The sequence below is a fragment of the Papio anubis genome, chromosome 4 (assembly GCF_008728515.1).
Source record: "Papio anubis isolate 15944 chromosome 4, Panubis1.0, whole genome shotgun sequence".
Classification (NCBI taxonomy): Eukaryota; Metazoa; Chordata; class Mammalia; order Primates; family Cercopithecidae; genus Papio; species Papio anubis.
In genome coordinates, this window is record NC_044979.1 from 47,826,798 (window position 1) to 47,847,871 (window position 21,074).

At 34.3% G+C, this 21,074-nt stretch overlaps 1 protein-coding gene across 6 annotated transcripts in view; it reads left to right on the forward strand.

Moving 5' to 3' along the window:
* IMMP2L (inner mitochondrial membrane peptidase subunit 2) overlaps nt 1–21,074 on the forward strand; it is an 871,433-nt gene that overhangs the window by 581,544 nt on the left and 268,815 nt on the right. For 5 of the 6 annotated variants that reach the window (XM_017956239.1, XM_021935337.1, XM_021935335.2 and 2 more), the window contains exon 5: nt 3,451–3,516. In XM_017956239.1, the coding sequence (XP_017811728.1) occupies nt 3,451–3,516 (66 nt within the window). Of the gene's footprint in view, nt 1–3,450; nt 3,517–6,385; nt 13,082–21,074 lie in introns of those variants that run through there. The other variant, XM_021935334.2, reaches the window with a different exon arrangement.

Sequence of the window (21,074 nt, forward strand, 5' to 3'; positions counted from 1 at the left end):
ATCCACATCCCAGAAATAAATATTGTAAAACATTGCTTATTATGAAAACACTAAACTTACAAATTTAAATGTAAATTTTAGCATTTATTGGGGAGCATACATTGTATTCCTCAAGTAAAGCATAATCCTTCACTTGTTATTCTTCATATTTTCTAGGAGATAGGCAAGTGGCCAAGAAAATTAAGACAAAGAGAAGTTTAATAAGTTTCATGATGTAAATCTGTAATAACTCTCTGACCACTTCTACTTACATCAAAGTAATGCATTCAACAGTCTAATGATTAAAATATAGATATAGATTTTAAGCAGTAATGGAATTAATGTTAATAATAGCATTTTTCGTTTTGAAATTATTTGATTAGATTCATGAGTTTAATATTACATTAAAATTTATAGACATATTTGAAGTAGTAATTTGTAAGACTTTAATGATATAGATAGTTCCCTTTGCATACTCTATTTTGCCTCATGATCTTAAAATATAGATTATTTTAAAATATAGAATACCTTTCAAGAATCTCAAAAGCTTAAACATTGTTGGCATAAAATATTTTTTACGCTGATATGGGTTGCTTTTTATATTATTTCATTAATGCTAATCTCACCTCAATATTAGGCAGTAAATTTGATAATTAGTTCAGGTCTTATACCCTATCTTGGAGTATTTCTTCTTGGGTAATGTCATGTAACACAAATAGTTGTCATCCGCTAAAGGATATCCCAATAATCTGGACCTAAAATCTGGGTATGAAAGCTTTTATCCACACAGAACTTTTCCTTTTCCTTTTGTTTTAGAATCTTCTTGATCAGTTCCCAGTAAAAATGAATGCATATTTCTCTTTCTGCTATTACAGATGTGAAGTCATGCCACAAAAAATATTTTCTAACATACAGTTTCAATCCATACATTCTGTTGATAGTTCCATATCACTAAATATTCTTCTCTAACATTATTTTTAATGACTGCAAAGTATTTTATTATGTGAGTGGACTATGGTTTATTTAACCTGTCTGCTCTTGTTGAATTTTTCTCTTTTTTAAAATAGACAGTAATGCTTTAACTATCCATGTAGCCAAAATTTTGCATACATTCATAATCATCTCATTAGGGTAAATTTCTAGAAGTATCATTATTATGTTTAAAAGAATATAAAATCTTGATATTGTCTTATAGAAAGGCATGTTACATGACCAAATACTTTATATGTAGAATATCAATGTCCCTAATCCCCCAACAACATTTTATTTTTATTAGTAGTAGTACGTCTTTGTCAACATAGTAAGGAAGTGTTTTAATATCCCATTGTTATAATATGCAATTATTTGATGACCACTGACGCTGAATAATATTTTATGCTTTCCTAGTTTTTAAAATAGGAGACATGGGAGGGGCACTTTTCTAAAAGGTCTATGAGTAACCCTGCAGAGAGTACCTTAATTTCATTAGCTTGAATGTGCGCATACTCCTCACTTCAGCTGTACATTAATGACATGAACATTGTAGAAACATAATATTTACTTGATGTAATAAAAGGATGAGGCCAATCAAAACTCTAATCAAATTTCATTTTAAAATAAAAAAATTAAGTTAGTGAAAAACTGTGAAACTAATTGTTACACATAAATGCAACTAGCTTACATGATTTCATGTTCTCTGCAAGACATTGTGAAATATAAATCTTATTGAAAGTGCACATTTCCTTTGATGAAATGTACAGTTTGAATATATTTGATCTTTTCAGCTTTTGCGCATTTACATTCCTTTTCAAAAGTACTTCAATTCAAAATGTGACTTGAATTTAAAATATTTTTATCTATGCGTGATTTTGAAACACATATTAAATGATCATTTATGTGATATATGAGATGTTTCTTGAACTAGATCTGTTAAAAGCCTTAAAATGTTATTGGCAGGAAATTGACCATATTAAGATAGAGTTACCCATTGCTGCATGACTAATTACCCCAATGTCTAGCATCTTAAAACAACAAACGTTTGTTATCTCACATATTTTCTGAGGGTGAGGAAACCAGAAGCACCTTAGCTGTGTGGTTCTGACTCAGGGTCTCTCACGAATTTGCAGTCAAGCTGTTGACCAGAGCCACAGTCTCTGAAGACTTGACTGAAGTATCTGCTTTGAAGCTCACTAATGTGACTGTTAGCCAACCTTCCTTCTTCACCACATGAGTCTCTCCTTAGGCTGCTCAGGACAGACCAGACTTCTAGAGTGATCCATGAAAGAGACTTGAGAGGAAAAAATAGAAAGAGGAAGGAAGGAGGGGAGAGGGAGAAGGAGAGAAAGAGGGAGAGCCTGTAAGTCTGTTTTATAACATAATCTCAAAAGTGATGCACCATCAGTTTTACCATAAACTATTGACCTCATAGATGAATCCTATCACAGTGTGGAAAGGAAGTGCATAGGGTATATATACCAGGAGAGGCAGAGGTTTATTTAGAGTACATAGTATTACTGTAAGTGAAAATTTACCATAATCAAGTAGCTTGAAATAAATGATGTCTGTATTAAGTATATCAAAACCTGTCCATTTATTTTAACTGTCAGTAGCTCTGTTTTAGCACTCTGAATTCTATAATCATCAAATGGCTAAACCCAAATGTAGTTTCAAAAAGTTCTCTAATTCTTTATTTTTTAAAGAAAATGCCTCACATCTTCAGTGTTTTTATGGGATTTAAATAAAACTCCTTTCTTAATTTTAAATGCAATTTTTAAAAAACTGATGTTATCATTTTAAAGAAATATGTAAGCATTTTCTTATGTACTAATCCTCTTTCCTCTAAGTACTTGTGTAGTTCTCACACTGCTATAAAGATACTACCTGAGACTGGATAATTTATTTTAAAAAAGAGGTTTAATTGACTCATTTCCACATGGCTGCGAAGGCCTCAGAAAACTTGCAATCATAGCAAAAGAATACGGGGAAGTGAGGCACATCTTCTCATGGTGGCAGGAGAGAGAGCGAGCAAGCGAAGGCAAAGTGCCACACTCATAAACCATTGAGGGAAACCAACCCCATAATCCTGTCACTTCCCACCAGGTCCCCTCCCTCTACACATGGGGATTACCATTCAAACTTAGACGTGGGTGGGGACACAGAGGCAAACCCTATCAAAACCTATCTTTAACAACAATAATAATTTAATAATAAACTTTATTCCTTAATAAGAAAATTTTTTATTCCTCTGTAGTTTTTATTTTTGTAAAGTTTCAACATGGCTCCCTCCACCCCCCCAAGAGTTTATTAAAAATGAGAATTACTTCAGTAGTCACTTCCCATCACTTGGACCTCGAGTGAGACTGATGTCATGTCGTGGAGTGCAATGGAATCTGTAAAGACTTTAATATAGCCTATTTTGTTGTAGAATTTCTTTTCATCTTCCTAAAACAACATAGACATAACTGATTGTATAACGTTATCTTCTTGTTCTAGGTCACCTAAAAACCCAGAACAGAAGATCATTAAGAGAGTGATTGCTCTTGAAGGTGATATTGTCAGGTAAGTATTTACTGTTGTTTCTGAGTTCAAATTTTAAATATCTAGAGTTCTGTTATCTACATGACTTGGGAAATACATCTCAAGTCAAAGAGGACCAAAGTTTTGGAGACATTCCAAATGAGCTGGTACATCTTTAGTGACCATCATTAACCTTTCAGCTTGTAAGGAATACATAAACTTACTGATCATATTGTTATTCTTTAATTGTGAAGTATAGGATAAATATTAATTTGAATTAACAGTGTATTCTAAAATGATCATTAAATCATTATTGATCAGATATTAAAAGTAGCATTACTATTTTAAGATTATGATGTTAAGGTTCATTTAAAAAAATTTAAGAATATTTAATTATTTTAGAAGCAAATGCAGAAACTAAGAGGACTCTTTTGTACTCATAGAGATGGGAGAAAACTGAAAAGGATATGAAACAGAAACTTCTGAATCAGTGACAAGAATGAAAGCTTTAGATTATAAGATTGTAACAATCAGGTGTACTAAAATAACCTTTAGTATTGTTGTATTTATTTACTTGCTGATAAATCAAGAAAAATTGTTGACATTCAGCAAGTAAATACTGTGTGGCATGAGATGTCTCATTATGATCGTTTTCTTTAAACAAGTTGTAGCCAGGCCTATACAATGTGGTAACCAAAATGCTTTGAGTACTACATTCAGGAAGTTTTCTGACCCTGTTTTCTTAGAAAAACTTGATCCTAAAGTATTTGTATTAATAATAGTATGTATTAATTAATCTCACTAAAATGAACCTCAATCAGTTTTAGAGCAGATTTTAGGCCAGCACTTCTCACAGCATGGCCAGAAGATCCCAGGGGATCCCCAAGACCCTTTGGGGGTCTATGAGATTAAAACTACTTTCCTAATAATACTAAGGTGTTACTTGCCTTTTTTCACTCTCATTCTCTTGTGAGTGTACAGTGGAGTTTTCTAGATGCATAATATTGGAATTGATTGAATGCAGGAGCAGATATGAGAATTCAGCTTTTTTCTATTAAGCCAGAAACTAAAAATATTTTCAAAAATATTTTTAAAAATCATTATTTTTACTATTTATTGTTTGCTTTTGGAAAAGAACTATAATTTTTATTTAAATTCTATTCTTTTTGTTAATGTAAGGGTTTATTATTGGTATTTTAAATTGAATCAATAAATGAAATTTTAAAACAATTTTCTATTTTAATTTCTAATGTAGTAATTACTGGTAAATAGTAGTCACATAAATAAAAGTTTTTTGAGATTCTCAATTATTTTCTAAAATGTGAAGGAGTCCTGATACCAAACAATTTGAGAACTTATTGATGCAGAAATTCATAGCAACAATTTCCGCATCAGGACTGAGTGCTCATTAGTAGCCTACATGATATCAATGAAGCGCTTTTAAAAATTTGTTGGGGTATAATTTATTTACCATACAATTCACCCATTTAAAATATACAGTTCAATGAGTTTTAGTATAAATTTATACAATTGTGCAACCCCCACAACAATCTAGTTTTTGAACACTTCTCTTACCTGTTACCCTCAAAAGTTCTCTTTTGTCCATTTGCACTAAACTCCTGCTTTAACTCCCAACCCCAGACAGCCACAGGTCTGATTTCAATCTCTAGAGTTTAGCCTTCTCCAGAAATTTTATTTAAATGGAATTATACAATATACAGTCTTTGGTGACTGTGTTTTTTTGCTGTTGTTGCTAACAATGTTTTTTAGGTTTCTCTATATTGTGCATGTTATTAGAGTTTATTTTTATTCCTGAGTAGAATCTATTTTATAGATTTACCACATTTTGTTTATCCATTCACAACTTGATGCATATTAGGATTGTTTCCAGTGTAGGGATATTATGAGTAATTCTATAGGTATTGATATAACATCTAGTTATACCAGATGTTATACATATTGTATGAACATCTGGGTCTTTCAGTGGAAATATTTTCTCATTTCTACTGAGTATACAGTTGGCCCTCTGTATCCATGGGTTCTGCATCCCTGGTTTCAACCAACTGAAGATGGAAAATATCCAGAGAGAGAGAGAAAACAAAGGATCGTTGTGTCTGTGCTGAAAAAAAAAAAAAAAATACAGACTTTCTTATCATTGTTCCCTAAACAATGTGGTAAAACAAATATTTATATAGTATTTATATTGTATTAGGAATAAGTAACCTACAGATAATTTAAAGGATATGGGAGCTGTGCATAGTTATATGCAAATGCTACATCATTTTATGTAAGAAACTTGAGCATCTGTGGATTTTGGTATCTGTGGGGGGATTTTGGTATCTATATTTGTGGGAACGAATCTCTCACAAATACAGAGGGACAACTGTATCTGTGGGATGCTGAGTGTTATGGTAGGTTCATGTTTAACATTTTAAGAAACTGCCAAACTATTTTAGAAAGTGACTGTATCATTTCATGTTCTGCCAGCAATGCATAAGGAATCTAGTTTTTTTACATCCTTGCCAGCACTTGGTATTGTGAATATTTTTTATTATAGACATTCTAGTGGGTGAGAAATAGAATCTCATTGTGATTTTGAATTGCATTTCTCTGAAGGCTAGTGATATTGAGTATCTGTTCATGTGCATACTTTCCATTCATGTCTCTTTTTGGGTGAAATAACTATTCAGATTATTTGCACATTTTGTATTGGGTTGTTTATATTTTGAGTTATAAGAGGTTATTTGATTTTGATTATTTTAATGGAGTGAGCATTTGGGGGAGGATATATAATGCTATGATTTAGTCAGGTCTAAGTCTATTAGTATAAAATAACTTAGTTATCATTTCTTATAGAATGTATGTTCTAAACTAGACGAAGTTGGTGACTTTTTTTTTTTTTTTCCCCAAGAGCCTATCCAGCCTTTTGCTTTGTGGCAGAAACTGGGAAGAGCAGTACATTTAGAAAGCCATTTGATATACATCACAAATATCCAAAATACACTTTTAGAATTTGAAAAACAGTGTATAGATATGATGCAAATCCCATTCAAAGAATGTCAGCAACCCTTGAAAACATTATCCTAAGCGAAGGAAGCCAGTCACAGAAGACCACACATGTATGATTCCATTTATATGAAAGGTCCAGAATAGGCAGATTCCTAGAAACAGAAATAGATTCGTGATTCTCAGAGGCATGGAAGAGGGGGAGTGAGAGTTACTGCGAATGAGTATAAGGTTTTTATTGTTTTGGGGGAGTATGAAAATGTCCTAAAATTAGATTGTGGTGATGATTACACAACTCTGTGAATATACTATACTAAAAACATTGAGTTGTACATTTTAAATGGATAAATTCTATGTTATATGAATTGTATCTTAATAAAGCTATTTTTAAAACCCAAAAGAATGTGGCACCAAAGCAGGCAAAAATTTCATCTACATAAAGCAATCTAGCAGGATTAGGAATACCAAGGGATCCATTTTATATTATAACCCAAAGACAACACAGCTTTTAACTCAGATGGGTCATTATTGGTCACTAGCTGAACAGTCAACAATGTGAAACTGCAAAGCTTGATCAGACATAAAAAGCTTTGTGTAATCGGAAATCCTACAACAGACCTTTCTGAGGAAAAAGTACAAGTTGCTTTCCTCAGCACATGTAAATATTGGGTTTACAGCAGAACCAGAGCCAGAGCAAGGGTTAATGATGCAAGGCTGGGAGTCGAGGGAACAGGAGTTGGATAATGTGAAAGATCTACACCCTCTGTTTCCACTGCTGCAGTCCACGTGCAAAGTCTGCGATTGACACCAGGGTCATGTGGCTCTCTCTGTCCCCCTTTGGTACACCTCTATCATGGAACAATGAAAAGCATAAATAAAGGACCTTCCAACCGTGTGGGCTCTAAAACTATTTGATAATTGATTCAAAAAATAATCATTTTTCAGTGTTTGATGTTTTTAAAGAAAATTAAAAACTTCTTTCCCTTTGAAACTTTGGCACCTGAAGATCCTTGGCTTCCTGGATTTTATATTAATAACTGAATACATATATTCCTATAATGATTTTCTAACAGTGTCAAATGCTAAGGGGTATTTAGGGAATAGAATATTATTTACTGATGCACGTACTTCTTTTCTCTGTGACTCATTTTTTTAAAATGCCAGAGTATATTTAAAAATTATAAAAATATGCTGTTGACTACTAAAAACCATTAGTCTACTGGTCCCCTGACTTGTGACAGGCAAGGTGCTCTGGTCTGTGATGTGGATTTTTTAGTCTCATCTTTCCTCTGGATATTACTGGATTACCTAGTTGGTGAGCTAAACTAAAATATTTTCTTGGAAAGAATTTGATATTTCATCAAATGATCAAGGAAACAGTCTTATTTTTTAGGACTTATTTATACTTACTGTAGGTTTCAGTAGTATTTGAGGTTAGACCCATTGAAGGATTAATCGAAGGAGTAATAGAATCTTCCATTTAATATTCTGGTAGTTACACTCCTTTAGGTAGCAAAAGTAGCTATGTAGTGAAATATAGCTTAAAGAGCACTTAAGGGTATCTGGGGAAGTAGGACAGTAGGAGCCAAGGCTCAGCCTATCTTTACTGCAGAATGGGAATGACAGTGTTGCAGGACTTCCATTTTCTGTCACTTTCATCCCCCTTTGCACATTGCCTTTGCCTATCTGTGTTTTGGCTGGCTTTTGCTCCACCACCAATTGCTGACTTCTTGGATGTGCCTCATCTCTAAATTATCTGAGAGAAGTCTGAGTGTTGCCCTTTGAGATTTAGATCTGGGACCTGTCCACCTGACAGACGGCTGGTCAACCAGTTGATCGACTGCCTTTGGGGTAGGCATCCTTCCCTGGTCCTGTCAGCTGTGTCTAGGTAGAGCAGTCATCGGCTGCACACCTTGTACTTATAAGGAACCTGTTGGTAAGGGCTTGTTGGTATGACAGATGAGACATCCCAGAATGGGGCATTACAATTAGCAGTCACTTTGCTCAGCATTACCTTTTAAAATGTTTCAATAAAACTGTAATATGCTCTCCCTAGAGTTGCTTAGACATTACTGTCTGGGGAAAATCAACTTCTTCTAAAGATTTGTTTTAAATTACGGAAATAACACAAGCTTATAAAACTCAAAATGCCTTAATGAACATCCTTGCATACATACCTTTGTACACTTGTGTATTTATTTTTGTAGAATAGATACCTAAAAGTAGAAACATTGGGTCAAGTTTGTTGTTGTTGTTGTTTTTGTGGTTATTTTTAGTTCCAGTATATGCTGCCAGATTTTCCTCTCAAGCGGTTTGTGTACATTTATACTCTCATCAACACAGCATGAAAAACCGTTTTAGAGAAAATTAGTTTAAAGGTCATGTGCAATGGGGAAATTTTGGACTTCAGATTTACAGGGTAAAACATTTTAACACAAATTTTGAAATTACTTTTGGGTGATCAGTTTAAATTTCATTTAATCAGTTCACTGACCATAGACCTTAGTGCCATTCGTTTAATAAGCACGTGGTCTAGATACTGGAAAGACATAAATGAACACAAGAGACAGTGTCCCTGCCCTCATGATGCTTACATTCTAGTAGTTAGAAGCAGACAATAAACAAATATATAAGACATAATGCAATGTCATGGGTAAGACGTGCTATGAAGAAAAATAAAGTAGAAAAGGGCTTAGAGAGAGATAGTAAAGATCTGGGGCTGTAAGATGTTCACTGAAAACTTCCGTAACAAAAAGATGTTTGAAGAGACTCATAAATTAAGGATGACAGGGAAAGAGTCATACTAATGTCTGAGGAAGGGAGAGTTCAAACCAAAGGAATAACAAATGCAAACCTAAGATGGATATGTGAGTTCAAGGAAGTACAAGAAGCCAGCATGGTTGGGACTTTACTGAAGGAGGGAAACTGAAGTAAGATTAGATCTGAGAGGTTTTCAGAGCCTTGTGGGTCCTAGAAAGGACTTTGGATTCATTTTAGAAGGATGGTGAGCCATGGAGCAGTATGATCTGATTGGCATTTTTAAAGAATCACTCTTTCTACTGCTTGGAGAATAGACTAAAGGGGGATAATCTGACTCAAACCACTGATCAAAGTGTTTTTCTCTTGAGAAAATAATATCTAGCTTCTTGTAGAAAGAGTTGTATCCTTGTTTATGACATGCATGATACTTTTATTTGTTATTTTAAATGACTCAGATAAAAGTAGTTATGTTATTTATAGTCACAGTCATTATGATTATATAGACAAGGCAAAAAGTAGCCTGGAAGTACTTTTTCAGAGAATTCAGCTGAATTTACAAGTAAATGTTGTAAAAATTGAGATTCGGGGGCAGGGTGAGGGTGAACTTTCTACCTTGATGTCAGCGTTGATTAAAATCACAAGGCAATTGCTTGATTCTCTGGATCTCTTAGCTAGGAATGCAGTCATTTTCATAACGTTGACCCAAATGGGTATGCTTATCTATAACATCCAACAGTAAAAATAAGCTGATTCTACTAATACTTAGACCTATTAGTTCCACCGAAATACTGTTTTTAGTTAATTGCTTTTTCTTATTAATTTGTTATGACTCAAATAGAAGCATTGTTTTAGAAAAGCATGAAATGAACGCAAAGCACTAGACTCCAGCAAGTCAATGTGAGGCGGCCACAATGGAAATTGTTAAGGCATCAGTGTTTTTATTGGGACACTTGTATTTCTGTTCCATGGATCTTCTCTGCCCAGTCAGAAATGAAGTCCAGCATCATTTTTCTTCTCTCTTGGTGAAATACCACTTTATAGAATTTTGGAATCTCGGGCTTCATGTGGTTAGCAACCTCAATGAAGTAAGGGAATGGACTCTTTTTAGTCCCTAGTGAAGAAGATGACCATATAACTTATCATCTAAACTAGGACACTTTGAGAGTGAAAAAAGATGAATTCATTATTACATGAGGGAGTTAACGTAAACTGGGACTGCCAAGACAAACTGAGACAAATGGTTACCCTGCTAATGAAATGTAATCTGCTTTATAAATCACTTCACATAATTGGATTTTGTTTAGTTCATGGGTCTGACTGTTTAGGAAAATTCCAAGAAGTGTTCATAGAAAACAGAATCACTTCTTGGCTCCAGGGAGGAATCAGGCGGGGCAGGATCAATGCTGTTGTCAAGGAGTGTGTCCTGCTCGTGACGCAGTCATTTTGTGCTGGTGAGTCCAGCACAAAGCTTTCTTTAACTAGTACTGATATTGCAGAGTAATCTGAGATAGAGAATCATGAGTCTTCTCTCACTGCAAAATATTTAAATGATAATTTGTCTTTGAGTCTAAAGACTGTATTATAAAATGTCAAAACACCCTAATTTATTGAAAACAACTTTCTGGTATTAGCAAAAAAATCCATTTGTCACTAGAAATTAAACATTTCAAAGCCTGTTGATTTTAAATGTACTATTGAAGATGTGGAAATCAATATTAGCCTATCATAGCTGGTTGAATCATATTGGGTTCCAGCAAACGATGAATCTTTATAAGAAGAAAAACAGAACTAAATTGAGTTTACCCCAGTAAAACTACAAATGATGCTTGTTTAATAACTTCTTTTTTTTAATGATTGGTGCAGTAGCTCTGAATAATAGAAGCCAGTGTATCCGCATGGCTCTCTTCTTGAAGATCATGCAGTCATTTATGTCATTTTTGGTAGATTAATAATTAGAGATGGTTTCTGTCCTGAAAGGAGGGAGATATGAAAAGAAACTCATGTCCAGGACCCTGTTAAAGATTTGGTGAGTAAAATGTTTTAGAGCATGGAAGCTAAGAGTTTGATTTTATAGTTCTCAAGTGGGAGCCGAGTAGGCAGTTCTTTTGAGGACAGAGGATATTTGTACACTGTTTCTTAGTTGTTGGTAGCTTCAGCCCAAGGTGTTCAGAAATCTTTGAAGCCCTATAGCATGGTTTAATTTGAACACTGAATTTTCCCAAATCAAAATAGCATTGCATACCTGTCTTTAATGCTTAGGGTCTGACCAATGCTGCCATTTAATAGACAAGGGATTGAGCAGTACAGTTAAATGTCTTAGGCTCTGTCCAAGGGTTTAGTTGCCACCAAATAAGAGGCATTTGTGAAAAATCATCAGTATCCCTCTGATGTTACCCCTAGAAATTATTAGTATATTGTGGATATTCTTACCTTTTTCTTGTTAAAGAATTATAATTTTTCCTCACTGAAGAATCATAGATTGGTAGACAACCTATACCTTTATGGAAATATTTCTTTCTTTTCTAAAGTTGTAGGTGGATTATTTTTCATACTATTGCTGTATCAGTGAATAAAAATGGAATCGTTAATAAACACTGTATGTCTTAGCAATAGGTATTTGTTTCTAATCACCAGAGAGATAGTCAACTTAAGTTTATATATAGACTCTTTACATATATTTAAGTTTATGTATAGAATTTTGATTTTATATCAAGATTAATAAATGTGAAAAATGTTGATTTAAAAAATACATATTATTTGTGTAATCAGTTTAGCAGTATAGGGAGGTTTCTGGAGGCAATACCTCATAGGGCATATGCTTTCATGTGTGACAGCTGCAGAAGGTTATTAGGCCACTTAGATTGAATTGCTTTTTCCAATAATGGTAACACCTATTTTGTGATACTCTCCCCACCCCTGTCAGTGATTTCCTTAAATGGTTTTATTTTCTACCTTAGTCCACCTATTTCTCATGAATAGAGTTCATCTTTAGATATGAAAATCTTGCATATTTATTCATTTGTGCCTAGTTATTTACTTGGTATGATGTAGAAGCCATGAGCACAAACTATGAACTCAAACTGCCTTGGTTCAGATCCCAGCTTTGCCACTTTGGCAAATTACTTAACTCTGTAAATGAAATCTTTCTCATTGATAAAATGGAAATTGTAATAGTGTATACTCCATAGTGCTTTCTTGAGAATTATATGAAGTAATGGATATAATTTGGTTAGCACAGTGCCTGGCTCTTAAATGTGTTCAGTAAATATCAGATAGCAGTAGTTGTTGTGATTTAATCATGATTTATTGAGTGCCTTGAATATTTCCTGTGTGTTAAACACTGTTCCTATCTCTGGGATTATAAATTTTAAAAGCCAAAGATTCTTGCCCTTTTAAAGTTTATAGTCTGGTGGAAAGAGAACAAAGGCAACAAAAGAAATGGAATATAACAAGAGAATTGCCACTATGAAGATGCACTAAAACCCCTGGAGCTTAGCAGGAACATCTGGTGGGCCTGAGTGGCCCGGCTGTGTTGGAGACAAATTTTGGATTGAAGTTTGAGATGAGAAGGAGATCTGTAGCCTCCTTCTTAGTTGCAAAAATAATGTGTGCTTAGTATGGAAAATTCAAATAATACTGGAGCATAAAATGTAAAAAGAAAAGGTTCTCATTTCTCTCCCTCTAATCACACCCCCAGACATATGTCTGGTGTGTATTCTTCTAATCTACATCATATTAAAAAGATTAGACAAACAACACCATCAAAAAGTGGGCAAAGGATGTGAACAGACACTTCTCAAAAGAAGACATTTATGCAACAAACATATGAAAAAAGTTCATCATCACTAGTCATCAGAGAAATGCAAATCAAAATCACAATGAGATACCATCTCACGCCAGTTAGAATGGCAGTCATTAAAAAGTCAGGAAACAACAGATGCTGGAGAGGATGTGGAGAAATAGGAACACTTTTACACTGTTGATGGGAGTGTAAATTAGTTCAACCATTATGGTAGGCAGTGTGGCGATTCCTCAGGGATCTGGAACCAGAATACCATTTGATGCAGCAATCCCATTACTGGATATATATCCAAAGGATTATAAATCATTCTACTGTAAAGACACATGCACGTGTATGTTTATTGTGACACTATTTACAATAGCAAAGACTTGGAACCAACCCAAATGCCCATCAATGATAGAGTGGTTAAAGAAAATGTGGCACATATACACCATGGAATACTATGGAGCCATAAAAAAAGATGAGTTCATGTCCTTTGCAGGGACATGGATGAAGCTGGAAACCATCATTCTCAGCAAACTAACACAAGAACAGAAAACCAAACACCGCATGTTCTCACTCATAAGTGGGAGCTGAACAATGAGAACACGTGGATACAGGGGAGGGGAACATCACACACTGGGGCCTGTTGGGGGGTGGGGGACTAGGAGAGGGACTAGCACTAGGAGAAATACCTAATGTAGGTGACGGGCTGATGGGTGCAGCAAACCACCATGGTATGTGTATACCTATGTAACAAAACTGCATGTTCAGCACATGTACCCCAGAACTTAATGTGTATTAAAAAAGATTAGAAAAATGTTTATTTTATACCAGATTTTATCTTGAATATTCCAAAATAAAAATATGCACTTGAAATATATCTCTAAGGAATCAGATGTGTATCTGTGGGGAGTTCCCCATACATGTTATACTAGCATACCTTTGCTAGGTAGGTATTGGCAGACATGACAATTCCAGAATTGCCTACGTAGTAAGTCTCAGAATCGTCCTAGCAGTGGCATACACCAGGATATCATGACTATATTATTGGGTAGCAATGATATTTGATCTAGACAAATGTACAGAAAAGTAAGGGAAAGAGAAGGAATATTGAATAATGTCCTCATTATTCAATGTTTTTTATATTAGACTCACTATACCTAAAATGAAATGTTAGAACCATCATGTCCTCTCTAGGTAGTCCATGGGCTAAAATAACTGAGATACTTAAGATGGGAAACACATTGGCTTAGCTTCGTTAGGAAGAATCTCTTCACACAGGGCCTAGCCGGATGATCTGATCTGACTGTATCCTCATCCACAGCTCCATGCCTCTATCTGAAGATGGTAATCAGTTTGTAACTTGTGATACTTTTCACAAAACTTCTTTCCCACTTCTTGGACTAGCTTTGGAACATTACTCCTTAGTTCTACCATGAGCCTCAGCTTTTCCCCCGATACAGATGGACATCATGAAGTTCTCCTTTGGAGTCTGGTGTTTCCTAGCAGGAAGCACATGCCACTTGAAGCTGGTTAGTTCGTTTGTATATTAATCCACTTAGGCCTAGTGTTCCATTACTGGAATGCTAAACATGTGGGAGTTTTTTATGTTCTACTGCTGAAGATTATTGCTAAGGTCTGATTTTTCACTCATGCAAAAATTCAAAATCGCAAACTCTAGCATAAATGGGTTAATTAGCCTTCTTTACTGCTGACTCAATTACATTTCTTAGTAGTATAACTTTCTAAAGGTATGAACTCCAAGTAAAGATGTAGAGAAATAGTAACTTTTGTACCTTCTTTTGAACTAAATATTAATTTATGTTGTTTTCTCTGTCAATGGTAATGTAAGTCTGTCAAATATTTGGAAGGGACATATAAGTATAATTATCTCAGTAGGAAGCTTAAAAATTATCTTTTAAAATAACCCCTGTTTTCAGCTGAGCTTCAGAAGCATGTCAGAAAGAGTCTAGAATATTTCAGCCAGAACAATTACTTTATATTAAGAAGCAGCTCATCTATTTTTGTGCAATTTCAGTTAACCTTGTTTAACTTAACGTTGACCAGGGTTTCTCTTTTAAGATGTTGGGAGGAAGAATTTTATGTAGGGAACAGATGTGTTCAAGTTATTGATTTAATTAGTTATGGATGCTTTTACGTTTTTATTTAAAAAGTGTATGAAAGATTTTTTAGGTGTTTATGTACAATGAAGAGTAGCATGATATAGTAGATGGTGTTATTACACTTGGATTAAGAAAATAGAAAGTTCAGTCCCAGCTCTGTTCCATACAAAGCTGTGTAACCTTGGCAAAGTTACTGATTTCTGAATTTGATGTATTTGTATCTATTTTCTGGATTATTTTGAAGACCAAATAAGATTAAATATAAATACACACACACACACGCCATATATACATGCAGCAATACTTTGTGAGCTTTAACACATGATGGACATTTAATTTATTATTGACTCATTTTCTGTTTGGCTTCTTCAGAGCTTAACAGAATGCCTTGCCCATTTTAGATTATCAAATTTTTGTTATGATTGTTGAAATAATATGAATTTTCCCCTAGGTTAATGAATAGCTCTGTATTTTGTAAATTGTAAAGTTGGAAGAAACAAACAAATTAAAAGTTTTTTAATTTAAATTTTTATTTTATTGTGATGTCAACACTTTATATGAGATCTACCCTCTTAAAAGACTTTTAAATGTGCAATACAGTATTGTTTACTATAGGCTCAATGTTGTACAGAGATCTCTAGAACTTATTCATCTTGCTTAACCTAATTTTATACTCGTTGATTACCAACTCCCCATCACCACCTCCCCCAGCTCCTGGTAACCCCCTTCTACTCTCTGTTTCTATGAGTTTGAGTGTTTTATATACTTCATGTAAGTGGGATCATGTAGTGTTTGTCCCTCTGTAACTGGCTTAACTCACTTAGCATAATACTCTCAAGGTTCATTCATGTTGTTGCATATGGCAGGATTCCCTTCTTTTAATACTTGAAAAATATTTCAAGTTCAAATATATATATTTATATATATTTATAAATTTATAAATTAAATTATATGTATTTATATATTTATAAATTATGTATTTATATATAAATATATATATATTTGGCGTATATATACATGAACTTTGTGCATATATATATATGCGCCACATTTTTCATATCCATTCATCTATCTATGGAAATGGTTAAAAATGCATCAAACTCATAGAACTCAACGAATTTGTAAGGAACAGAGCTGGGACTGTACTTCCTGTCATACTACTCCAAGTGTCACACACCATTACTATATCATTCTACCCCTCATTGTCAGTAGGTTGATTCTATATCTTGGCTATTGTGAGCAATGTTGCAAAGAACATGGGAAGGCTAATATCTCTTTGATATTCTCATTTTAATTTTTTTAGATATATATCCAAAAGTAGAATTGCTGGATCATATATGTTAGTTCTGTTTTTAATTTTTTGAGGACGCTCCATACTGTTTTCCATAGAAGCTGAACCACTTTGCATTCTCACCAACAGTGTATCCTGAATAACCCAAACAACAGTATATCCTGTTCTTCTTGACAAAGAATAACAAAATTGGAGGCATCAGGTTTTCTGAGTTCAAAATATGTTACAGAGCTACAGTAATTACAACAATGTGGTACTGGCATAGAGACATACCTACAGACCAATGAAACAGAATAGAGACACTGACAGAAACCCATGCATGTACAGTCAATTGATCTTTGACAAGGATGCCAAGAATACACAATGGGGAAAAGTCAGCCTGTTTAACAAATGATGTTGAAAAAAACTGGATATCCAGATGCAGAAGAATGAAATTTTACCTTTATCTTACACCACACAAAAAATCAACTCAAAGTAGTTTAGATTTAAAAAAGACCTGAAAATGTGCTTCGTCTGGAAAAGAACATAGTGGAATAGCTTCATGACAGTGGTTTTTGCAATGATTTCATGCAACATGCAACATAAGCCAAAGTATATGAAAACACATTTTTCCCTCGTTATTCAGGGGATTTTAAAATTTTTATTTTAGATTCATAGGGTATATGTGTTGTTTCTTACATGAGTATATTGTATAATGGTGGGTGTTGGACTTCTAGTGCAAATACTTTTAAAACTTTCCGTGGAAGTACTCAAATGCTGTCTACTGTATCTTTCTAATTTTAACCTGCTTCTTCCTGCATATTGTGACCTGTTGGAAAGAAATTGCACTTACTGTTTTTCTAATTTTTTTTTTTTTCTTGTCTGTGTAGCAGTGATCAACATACTTTTTCTTTAAAAAGACAGACAGTATATAGGCTTAGTTTTGCAGGCCATACTGTCTGAGAAATTTATTCAACTCTGATATTGTAGCATGAAAACAACCATAGGCAACACATAAAATAAATAAATTCCCAATAAAACTTTATGTACAAAAATAGATGTTGGACTAGATTTGGTCCATAGGCTGTAGCTTGCTGACCTGTGGGCTATATTATCTACTTTCATTTCCTTAACTTGGAAATCAGTAGAAAATACAAAACTTATTTTTAGTCTTGGCCAATAGTTTAAATAGAAGAGAAGAATTAGCCGAAAAGCCATGGATTTGTTAGTTATATAGTGGTCGAGGCAGAGAGCAACAAAAGAGAAAATATTGAGTTGTTACTTTAAGTGAGATTTTCCTGAGTTGCTAGAAAGCACATGGGTACACCTAGACAATGAAGATATATGTCTTGAGTTGGATGGATATATTAGGGTTCTTCAGAGAGACAAAACCAATACATATATATGATGTATAGATATATGAGAGGGCATTTATTAGGGGAATTGGCTCATGTGATCATGGAGACAGAACTGCCATAACAGGCCACCTGCAAACTGGAGACCATGAAGTGCCCATAGCATGGCTCAGTCTAAGCCCAAATGCCTCAAAACAAGGGAAGCCAATGGTGTAACTCTCAATCCGAGGGCAGAGGCCTGAGAACCTGGTGGGGGCGGGGGAGCAGTGGTGTAAGTTGTGGGGTACAAACGCCAAAGAGCCTGGAGTTCTGTTGTTTAAGGACCGGAGAAGAGTATATCCTAGCTCTAAGAGAGAGAGGAGATTGCATTTGTGTTATATCCAAGCTGATTGGATGATGCCCGCCCATGTTGAGGGTGGATTCACCCCACTTAGTTCACTGACTCAAAGCCAATCTCTTCTGGAAACACCCTCAGAGACACACTCAGAAATAACCATTTACCAGTTCTCTAAGCAATTTTTAATCCAGTTAAATTGACACCTAAAATTAATATCACAACGGGGAAGAGCTATTATACTACAAGAACACTGTGTAGCACCTTAACTGGAGAGCAGTGACAAAGCTTGCAAAAAAAGAATACTAAATTTCATTGCTCAAACAGTTTCTTCTTAACACAAAAGGAATAGCGGCAGTTGAGAAAATTCTGTATCTGAATACTATTCCATGTTATTTATAGCTTCTTTTTTAAGCCCAGCCCAACTCTATCTTTCGGTGGCTATTTTAGCTTACTCTGACTGTGCTGGACCAAACCAATAGTAGAAAATGGAGCTAATAACTTTGAAAAAAGCAATTTAGTTCCTCAATTCATTCATTGTTATAGAAAATATTCAAATATTATCTAACACATTGTGAGTGATACCTAGGTATGTAATAGTGTCTTAGGAACAAGCAGTAATTATTTTCATATTTAAATGTTGATGTGAAACTAAAATCTGCTGTTTTATAGAGTTGGAAAATGTTTATTGAAAGAAATATTAATGGTAAATTGCTATTTTTTTTAGAAGTGTCTCTAGTTTTCTTCTGCAAAGTAATCTTGCATGAGAGTCTGAATGGTTCTCCTCAGCAGAACTAATCAGATTTTGAAATTGATCATCCTCCTGGTTGGGATTCAAATGAGAATTTGAGTGAAAATGATTACATATTTTTCCTTATTGGGGGCTGACAGTTGTTGATATTTTCTTTCAGAAGAGTAAATTGTGCAGTGAAACCAGTGTATGTGGGGTATGGAGAGCAGCAAGTCATCAACTTTGGGCTCTGCAACTGGACACCTGGGAATCAAAGAGATTTTCTACTTTGTTTATTACACAAATAAATTATATGCCCTGACCACTATGCGATACCTGATTTTAATATGCAGCCAGGAGCAGACAGTGAAAACTGCTGCATCCCACGCTGCTTCAGCTCTAGGTGTACTGATACTTCCAAAGAATTTTTCTGGAGCCTAGATTTCAATTTTACATACATCAAAAAGTAAACGACTATTTAATCTTTTACTGTAACATGAAGAGGAGCAAGTAATACATACTGGAATGGAGTTTAGTAGGATGGAAACCCAAAATGGAAAGATTTTCTATTTGAGATGAAAGTATAATAAGCTGTAAGCTTTACAAAAGCCTGGAATATGCTTTTGAGGAGACGAATGAACAGATTAGAATTTGGTTTATGTATGGGAAAGTAAGGTGACCTTTAATGGATTTCTGGGGCCGTCTTTGGAGGATTATGTAAATGAAGCCTGAATTCTAAATCTAATACAGGTATCATTAAAATCAAGAGAATGTTTACTGCATGAGGGAAATTGAAATAACTCCTAGCTTTATAATGTTCCTGAGCCCCAGTATTCTCACATGACTTTCAAAAAAATAATGCTTATTTTTTATTAAAACCTGCAACATCCTTAGCAATAAAGTGGAAGGAAATCAAGGAGGTTATGATAATGAAACTTCCCCAGCAATGTATGAAAATTTCACTGTAGAGTAAGCCACTAATGAGTATTCAAATCATTTTAATCTTTGCTAATATGAAAGGTGAAAGAAATTCTTGTTGTTTTAATTTGTATTATTTTCATTGCTAATAAGAATGAATATTTTATGCATTTATCATCCTTTTGTTTCCTTTTGTAAAATCTATTCCACAATTGTCCGTTTTAAAAACTGGTATTAAATGTTTTCTTAACAGTTTTAATATGCTAATGCCTTGTCATATTTAGATCAAATATATCTTCAGTTTGTGATTTGCCTTTTAGTTCTATTCATTCTCATAGATTATTGCAAAGGTAAAATAATTTTTTAAGTCATATGATCTTACTTTTGATGGTTTTAGATCCATGAAATAGAACTCTAGAAATGGAAACATCTGGCATAACTTTGATACATTTACCTATTGGTTTTGTAGTTATTCGTGAGTTAATATTAATCTATTGGGTTTTACACATATAGAGACATGGGAGTTTACTGTAAATTTTACAATATGTTTGTCTCCATATTTTAAATTGATGATATCTAGAAATACTTTATGTAGAAGACCATATATATGCCTATGTACATTCCATAGGCAACGTAACTACCACATGAAGCATGGCATTGTTGTAATAGATTGTTTCTCTAAGTGTGATCAGAAGCATCAGAGTCAGCAGGGAACTTGTTAGAAATGTGTTTAATAAATTATTGATTCTCACTCCCTCCACTTTGAATTGGAAACTTTGGGGATGGGGTCCAGAAATCTAGGTTTGACAAGCACTCCAGGTGATTCTGATGCACGCTGAAATTTGAGGACCTGTTTTGGTATTTGGTCTCTCACCAATTAACTGCTTGAATTTGAGGTGAGTGGTTTAATTTGTTTACATTTTGGTTTAATCAGATATAAAATGATGCTATCTTCCCACAGGATAGATTGGAACATTCTGGATCACAAATCTCAAAGTCTTTTTCAAGTGAGCTGTCACTGTCTCCATGCTTAAGCTTAAATTCCCAGTGTTAGGATTTTGGTTGGTATGTTTGGTGGGAAAACAGACTGTGGGGTCAGGTCCTCCTGTTCCCTTTGTGTACTTTAATGTAAAGGGTCTAATTCTGCTCACAACCTCCACCCTAATTGTTTCTGTAGGAGTTCACTTCCACTTTTTTCTCAATCTCTGACCTCTCCATGATTACAAGCCTTTAGAAAAATGGAAAGCGGCTGACAATAATCTGAGGACCTTTGCACTAAATGATTTCCATGTCTTCCAGCTCCTAAATTCTATAATAATT